This window comes from Benincasa hispida, unplaced genomic scaffold (genome assembly GCF_027475165.1).
Source record: "Benincasa hispida cultivar pf3 unplaced genomic scaffold, pf3_genome.v1.1 HicScf1554, whole genome shotgun sequence".
Classification (NCBI taxonomy): domain Eukaryota; kingdom Viridiplantae; phylum Streptophyta; class Magnoliopsida; order Cucurbitales; family Cucurbitaceae; genus Benincasa; species Benincasa hispida.
Window position 1 is genome coordinate 4,232 of NW_028325914.1, and position 9,415 is coordinate 13,646.

Here is a 9,415-nt window from a genome sequence, read left to right on the forward strand (position 1 = left end):
GTGGATGTAAGCTATTCTGAACATTCATGAATATAAAAAAAAAGAGTTAAAAATTACTTTTAGTCCCTAAACTTTTATATAATTAACAATTTAGTCCATAAATTTTGGTTTGTAACGATTTAGTCCCTATACTTTCAATTTTATAACAATTTAGTCCCTAAACTTTAGTATGTAACAATCTCGTCCTTGAATTTTAAATTTTATAATGATTTAGTCCTTATTATAGAAATTAATATTAAGATTTAATGAGATTTCATGCATAAATAAACTGCTAAACTAATTACAGATTTAATATTTTTATAAAATACAAAGTGTAGATCATAAAGTATTAAAAGCTGACATGGATAGGGACTAAATTGTTACAAAATTGAAAGTATAAAGACTAAATTGTTACAAACCAAAATTTAGAAGCGAAATTATTACTTTAATTGAAAGTTTAGGGACTAAAAGTATATATTAACAAATATATATGTATATATATGAAAAAGGAAAACAAAAATGTTGGGTTAAAGCTGTAATTCATGAGTAATCCAAAACAAAACCATTGCAGTATTATTAATTTTTTCCCCCAATATTAAAAAGAAAAAGATAAGATATAATTGATCTTGTGAAGTATGATCGTCGAGATCGATACTTGGTGGTTGGTTTGGTTGGGTATATAAAGTGAAGACGACATGTCGTTCACTCAAAATGCATTTTGTGGAAAATCGACAAACTCTCCTATACACACCTCAGATTTTTCTTCTCTTGTTCGAAAAATATATACGGATACATAGCGTGACAAGTCACGTCAAAACGATTCGTTTCGTTTCGATTTTACCGGCCCCACATACGGTGGTACGGCGACGGAGATTCCATAGCCGACGTAATTCTCTGCTGTTTCAGGTTACTATAAAACCGTTTGATAAACGCTTCCGCCGCTTCATCCACCTTCTCGTCCCCCTCATCCTTCACCGGAAACGGTGAATCCGTTACCCTAACCATCGGACTCATCCCATGCTTCACCATAGGCGACGGCGTCGCCGTCGCCGCTGCAGCCTCGTTGTTCAGCATCTCCAGCACTCGTTTAACGGCACTAACAGTGGTGACGTCATTATACTTCTGGTGGTGGTGTTTTCCGCCGCGCTTTCCGTAGATCTGCAGCGCTGGAAAAGCAGGGCTGTTGCTACAACTAAACTCGTAATCCTGTGGAGCAATGGCGATGGAATGAGCTATGTCGGTGGCCGTCCGGCAACTGAGACTGCCGGAGCTTTGGTGAAGATGCATTAGATTGAACATAGCTTTTCCGGCTAATTTGCCTCTCTTCATCATCAAATGAAGATCGGACATTACGATTCGGCCCTTCGATAACTCCTTACGTAGCATCAACACAATTGCTCGCACCATATTCCAGAATTTCTTCGCCGCCATAGCTTGTCTTCGCTCGATTTCCATTAATTTGAGTTCTCTAGAGAGTTTTTGTTTGCTTGATTTTTAGGGTTTTCTGAAGAAAGAGGGAAGGGGGAAGGGGGTATTTAAATAGATATGAAATAATTAATTTAAAATTAATTATGATTAGTTAATTGTGATTTAGTGGGAGGTTTAATAAACCTCACGGATGAAGAAACGCGTGAAAAGAAAGCGCGTTGGAAGGTCCAATTTAACTAATAAATTAAGTGGGAGTTGAATTACACGCGCTCCAGATGAGGAGATTTCTTGCACTATTATTTTTTCTCTTTGAATAATTTGGGAAATTTCTTTGTAACAGGAATTGTGTAAAATGACGAATATACCCCTGAGATAGAAATGGAATTACTTAAGTAAGCCACTGGGCTTTTTAATTAAGATATTATTAAAAGTTTAGTCGTTATTATCGGTAATCATTATGTTCTGCTAAAAGTGAGGAAACCACTCCTACTAGTTTTACAGTAATTTCAAAGTTTGTAAAATTATAGGTTATAATGATACATGGTCAAACTATTTTTTTTTCTTTTGCAATTGAATTAAAGGTGAGGTGAATTGAACTTCTAATCTCGAAGTTGATAATATAAACATTATGTTGACTAAATTATGTTCATATTGACAATTAATGTTTGTTTTATTCCAACTTACTTTATTATATTTATCAGAAAAATATTTAATTTCTTAGACAAATAGCCAAAAAAAAAAAAAAAAAAGACAAATCATTTCACCAAAAATGTTATATTGTTGGCAAAGTGAGGTTAGCTTAACAGTAATAATTGACATGATCTTCCTCCTAAAAGTCGAAGGTTCGATTCTCCATCTCCACAATTATTGACTTTGCTTTTAGTCATGCTTTATTTGGTTTTATCCCTTAATTTCTATCATTTTAGTTTTTCTTTTTCATAATATGTCCAGGGTGGAAAATCGAATCTTTAACTTTGAGTTCGATAATACAAATACTATATTAGTTGAGTCATATTCGTTTTGGCATCTATATTAGTTCTTATACATTAAAATATATAATTTAATTCATAAACATTTAACTTTGGTCTATTTTAGTTATTAATTTTCAAACTCTTTATATTGGGTCTCTATTATTTTAAAAAATTATCATTTTAATATTTATTCATAATAACATTATAACACAATTACAATACACAATGAAATGTCCTTCATACAAAAATTATAGACAATATATCAATAATTTATTGATTAGTGTAATTTATGATAAAAAAATATTGAAAAATAAAAAGAGCAACAAAAGTTAAAAAGAGTTTAACTCTAGCATAAAAATAGTGTGTCAGTTTTTAATATAGCATTAACTTTTTAAATAATATTATTTCAATTCACTCGCCAAAATAATTTCTCACGTTGATAAGAATAATATAATTTATATGAACAAGAATAGTATAATGTATGAGTTGCCCGTTGATTGGAAGGCATATTGTGGTTTCTTTCATGCTAAGTCTTCACGATTGGCGGGCACATCAGAGAACCAACACGTGGTCCTCTAAATTATCTCCACGTGGCTTTTCCTTTTCTCACTTTTTTACCACCAAATTCCAAAATCGGATTCAAGTGATTAAGGGTAGTTTTTTTTCCCTCGCGATTTTAACGCTTCATTTGCTAAAATAGCAAAAAGATTTTAGAATGGTATAAATAATAAATTGAGTTAATAAAAAATATTATTTTAAATGATAAAATTATTAAAAATATTTACAAATATAGTAAAATATCAAAGTTTATCTACGATAGACTGTGATAGACTACTATTTATGTCTATCATTACACAAATAAACATAGATAGTAGTCTATCGCGAATAGAGAGTGAAATTTTATTATATCATATAAATATTTTCGTTCATTTTGTTATATTTGAAAATATCTCATTAATAAACATTAATTACTAATTTGCAAATGTAATAATTTCTCTTAATAATGACGAGTTACAAATTATTGAACTACATTGTGTATTTCTTTAAATACACCTTAATTAAACAAAATAATTAATCAAACATATCTCTTCAACGAGCTGGACCATAGTGTAAATTTCCATGAAAATCTTGACCTCCGAAATTTTTATTTTGTTTCCTCCCATTTTGAAAGATCTCAAAATTTTGAAATTTCAAAATTTTTTTAAAGAATTTTTAAATGTTTTTTTAATTAACTACATTAGCTCAGTTCAAATTTTCAGTTTTATGGTCGTGATTACACACAATTGCATAGTTTCATATGCCAACGTCATTTCGGACAAAGAATGAAGCTTTTTCATTGTGCTACCTTTTTTAATTTCAAACTTTCTAAATTTTTAGTTTTATTTTCAATCCAAAACTTTCATTTCTAATTGAAAAACCACAAAAAGAACCTATATTTTGAACCTCATTTAAACTTTTTCCATTAAACTTTATTTTCAATCCAAAACTTTCATTTTCACACTATTTCGCTTCAAAATATTTCTAAATTTTATATTATTTTGTAATTATTTTTTCATTTATTTTTAAAAATTTCTACTCTCTCGCATCAACATTTACGCATACATTTACAATATACATCTAAATGTTTCTTACTTTATAGAAATGATGATTAAAAATAGTTAATTATAGTATAATTAAACCACAATCAAATTTTCATTAACTAATTATAACACTTTCCGTCGATTTTCATAAAATTTTTCAAAATTTTAATCGATATCCGATAGTTCTATAAAATAAGGATATTGATATTTTGACCAATGTCTATAATTTTTAACCTAGGTTGCAACACATGAAAAAATGCATTCAGAGTTAAAAGAGAAAGCAACTTACCCACCATAACTTATTGCACTTCCCCATTCAAAAACAAGTTTTTGAAGTAATAAATCTTCCATTCTTCAGCTACCTATTGAAGGCATGCGAGTTTTGAAGGGTAAACAAAGCTTATGAGGAGAATGATGAAGGAAATGAGACTACACTCACATCTAAATTCAAATCAATTAACCCTTACTGAAATGCTTTCCCCCATGAATTGGGACAGTGACAATGTATGGTAAAACAAAACAGAAATAAGAAAATGAGAACAACTGAACGATAATGTATTTAATGAATTTTTTACTTTGGTAAAAGCCATTAAACATCAAACAACAAACTGTAATATAAATACATTTTGTAAACAGCTAATTGGGATTAGGTTATCATAATGAAATATGCAAATTTGAAGTGAAGAATAAATCATCGTAACAATAATAATAAATACAACTTATTCAAAAATGTCTATCTAAATTAAAATAATGACAATAGATATATGATAGCTTGAGGGGAAAAGCAACTCATTCTTGATTAAAAAATGTAAAAGAAAAAACCAAAACTCGAAAATAACAAGGTAAATATTAAAATAATAATAATAATAATAATAATAATAAAAAAGGTAAGTTGAAGCTATTTGAAAAGAAAAGATTGGAAGATAATATGAGATTTGAAAAACCAGATTCAGATTTTAAGATTCATAAAATTGGGTACTGTAATTTAAGCCAAAAATTTTTATGAATACACGTAATTCAAATTTGTGACTTGGAAGTAGGGATATCCAATTTCTCCACGAGAACGAGCCTCGTGGGTCTTGCTCCGAATGGGGTGGGGATTCTCCGATTAGACAGGGAGTAGGGAAAAAAATTCTCCCTTCCCCTTCCCCGCCTCGATTAGCTTCTACATATTTATTTTGTATAATTATCTAATGTTATGTTATTATTATTATTATATAAATATTACATTTAAATTTTAAATTTCATTATTTATTGGGAAAGATAATGTTTATGTTTAAATTGAATATTTAAATTTAGATTATATATGTGAATAATTTTATTTATATTTATTTCGTTTTTTTAAAAAAACTAATTAGTTTTTTAGGCCAAATTTTGAGTAATTTACCTTTAAATTCAAAGTGTCAAGTAAAACTAACCATAATAAACAATTTAGCGATAAAGTTAATTATTTAATTAAAATTTGTTCACATTAGTGATTTAAATTATCCCTGCCCCGATCACGTGGGAAATTTCACAAAATGAAATGGGGAGCGGAGACGGGTCTGGGGAATGACATCCCCGATCCTGCCCCATAGACATCTTTACTTGGAAGCTTTAATGACAGTGAAATTAAAGAAGCTTTAATTATGGTGAAATTAAAGACCTAATGTGTAAAGAAGCTTTATTGCTATATTTCTTATGATTTTTTATTTTTGTTAAATTTTCAAATGGAACTTTAATTAATGCTATTAGATCCAATTTCTTTTTTTTTTAAAAAAAAAAAAATTATATACCTGAAAATTATAAGAACTACCCCTAACGACACGCATGTGTGCACGTGAAATTTGCGGTTCTATTTTACTATACATTGAAACAAAAGTTTAAAAGATTCAAATAAATATAATAATTTTTTTTACACTGTAATGACTCGTGAAAAGAAAAAAAAAATATTGATTTATGAAATTTTAAGGGCCAATTGTTCAATTAAAACATATCTTTCTATTGTTAAATCGTGATGTTTTATCGTTATTATCTAAATCACACTCATATATGAAATGATATACTATTTTGACCAGAAAAGTTGTAATAGAACGAATGGATGTGGCTTTCCACCCAAGCATAATTCTACCTTTAGATCTTTATATTTCATATATGTGGTCTAGATCACACTTTATACACAAAATGATATATCATTTCGTCGTTTAACCACATTGACCTGAATAGATATAACATGAAGAAGAACGTGATTATCTGTTAAAGCATATCTCTGTTGTTAGTTCCTTATATTCTCATTACAACAAAAGCGACTTTTCATGACACAAGAGTATAGCCAAAATAAGAGAAGGAGGGGGGTGGAGAGAGAGAGAGAAAATGGTCATAAATGTCAAAAGGCACATTTTTGGCCGAAAAAACGCTAATTTTCATATTTTGAACAGTTACGAAAGTTTTTAAATGTCACTGATATATGACAGTTATTAACTGTCATTAAACAAAAGAAGGTAATTTTTTATTGAAAATAAAAAATAATTCATTTTTTTATTTTAAAAAACTCAGATCCCCAATTTTTCCTATTTCATGATTTTCCCTTATTCCTTTTGTTCTTCATCATTCTTTCCCTTTAAAGCCCTAGCCACCTCACACACTCTTCTTCTTTCACCATCGCACTACAACCCTGCCTTTACCTCTTCTTACTTCAATGTTACTAGTGGTTGCATACATCCAACTGTGCATTTGCTAGTGTAGTAAGGCGAGTGGTGGACTGTCGGAATTGTGCCCTAGTTCTGTGGGTATTCGCTTAAGGTCGTGCGCATTGATGTAGAGCTTGCTGGAGGTTTCACAATTCATCGAGAGTTGTGCACAACGGAGGAAGTTTACCAGAGGTATGGTCGTGTATCATGGGTATTCGCACCGAGGTCGTGCTCACTAATAGAGAGCTCGGGAGGTTGCGCAGTGATGGGAGGTTGTGCTTTTTACCCACCTTATTTGCTGCCTGATAAAATGAGTGCAACGTTACTGAAGAAATACAACAGACTTTTATTCGTTTTCTCTGCATTTTTCCTTCTTTGCTTCAGATTCCACTATTTAGTGGTTAAATGTGTATTTCTCTTTCATGGTTGTTATTATAGACCATTAACATTCTACCATGTGGCTTTTTTTATGCTAATAAATAACGCTACATGACGAGCGATACCGGTCGTGAAGGCCGATCATTTTAATCAATCTCTTCTATCGTTTATGCTCTCTACCAATTGTGTAGTAAATCTCTTCTGTCGTCTAAATCCTATCTTCGTGTACACTTCAATCCTATCGTCTACTTTTTATCATGTACTTTCTATCACCTACACAATCAACCCAATCGTGCAGTCTCCTACCCATCGTCTACAAACTTTCCTCAATCGTGTAGACGCTTATCCTATCATTCACATTTTTCCAACGCTCGTCTAGATATTTGACAACGATCGTTAGCCTTTTTCTCAATGATCGTCTATCCTTTTTCCCAACGATCGCTTAGCCTTCACCTCTCAACGGTCGTTTAGTCTTTGACAACGATCGTCTAGCTCCCCTTTGTTTTTCTTCCTAACATGGTATCAGAGCTTTAAAGCATGAGCTGGTTTTATTGTTTATTATAAAACCTTGATCCTCATCAAACTCAACTCAATCCCCATTTCTCCTATTGGCAGAAGTGCAACCGAACAATCATGAGCTGGTTTTATTCCTCTCTCAATGAAGATAAGATGGGAGAAATCGTTGATTACGAATCCGCACTGGAAATATGGGAAACACTTCGAACGGTCTATGAATCTTCCTCTACAGCCTGAATAATGGGTTTACATTCTCAACTTCAGAAGATACGAAAGGATGGCATCAATGTTTCTCAATACCTTGCCAAGATAAAAGACATTGCCGAAAAATTTGCTGCTATCAGAGAACCACTGTTTTACCGTGACCACCTTGCATACATCCTTGAAGGCCTTGGCACTGAATATAATCTGTTCGTGACTTTCATTCAGAACAGAACTAATCGGCCATCTATCGTCGATGTCCGCAACCTTCTCATTGCATATGACTACCAGCTCGAATCTCAGTCTTTTATGAACCAACTTTAACAGATACAAGCCAATGTCGCCCAGCTCTCACTTCAACCTCGACATCCTCACTGGCCGTAACCTACTAGGTCATCTTTCTGACCTTCTCAAGTTCTTCCAGGTATTCTCCCTAACCCTCTTTTCTCTACTATGCCTACTATAAACTATACATCTCGTCGACCATCCACCCGAGCTCCACAACCAACAACCCATCAACCATCACAATCCTCCAATCGATCACAATGCCAAATCTGTAACAAGTTTGGCCATACAGCACTGTCTTGCTACAACATCGACAATCCAAAATATAGAACCATCCAACATCCTTAAGCTCATTTTGCTCAAGCCACACCAACCCCACCTCAGCCGCTATCCTACATTACTACCCCCCCTGTCCCAACAACAAATCACCCCGATGAAGGCTGGTATATGGATTCTGGAGCCACTCATCACATGACCCCAGACCTGTCCAACATCCAACACCCTGTCCCTTATTATGGTGGTGAACAAGGTGTCATAGGAAATGGTAAGTCTCTTCCCATCTCTCACACCGGTTCCTCTTCTTTCCCTTCATCTACATCACACATTCTAATTCATCTTCACTCTGTTCTTCACACACTTTCAATATCTCGAAATCTAATTTTCATCGGTCATTTATGTTATGATAATAATGCTATGTCAAATTTTTCCATGACTCCTTTGTTGTGAAGGACCTTCAACCTAAGAGTCCTGGGCACACTTGATCGTGGCCTATACAAGCTTTCTGTCGATCTATCGGCTACACGATCTGTCCATTCCTCATCTCATCCAACTGTCTTCATCTCAGCACTCACAGATTTCTCTTTGTGGCATTGTCGCTTAGGACATCCCTCTCCTCCAGTAGTTCACTCCGTGTTGTCCAAATGCAAACTGAAGTACAAAAATAAGTCAAATGTATCAGTTTGTGAGCATTGTCAAATGGCCAAGAGCCATCGTTTACCTTTTCAAGTGTCTAATTCTCGTCCACCCTCTTCTTTTGACTTAGTGTATACCGATGTATGGGGTCCTTCCCCGATCAATTCAGTAAATGGAGATAGATATTTCTAACTATTTATCGATGCTTTCTCTTGTTTCACTTGGATCTATACAATGAAAACTAAATTTGAAGTTCTACCTTATTTTCATAGGTTTCAAGCTATGATTTCAAATCAATTTTCCATCACTATCAAATCGATCCAAACTGATGGAGGAGGGGAGTTCAAAGCTCTCTCTTCTATACTAGACAAACTTGGCATAATTCACGGCACTATTGAACGAAAGAATAGGCATGTCGTTGAAGTTGGTCTAGCCATGCTTGCTCACTCCTCTGTTCCACATAGCTTCTGGCCTTTCGCTTTCCATACCGCTGTCT

At 33.0% G+C, this 9,415-nt stretch overlaps 1 protein-coding gene across 1 annotated transcript; it reads right to left on the reverse strand.

Moving 5' to 3' along the window:
• Positions 1–526: 526 nt before the first annotated feature.
• LOC150030955 (uncharacterized) lies at positions 527–1,668 on the reverse strand. Its single transcript, XM_090309366.1, has one exon. It carries the CDS (start codon positions 1,432–1,434, stop codon positions 817–819), a length of 618 nt encoding a protein of 205 aa, XP_090165492.1. The 5' UTR covers positions 1,435–1,668; the 3' UTR covers positions 527–816.
• Between the last annotated feature and the right edge of the window lie 7,747 nt (positions 1,669–9,415).

What these genes read in the sequence shown, in the direction of transcription:
- LOC150030955 (XM_090309366.1), bottom strand. Translation starts at nt 1,434, where the DNA reads ATGGAAATCGAGCGAAGACAAGCTATGGCGGCGAAGAAATTCTGGAAT.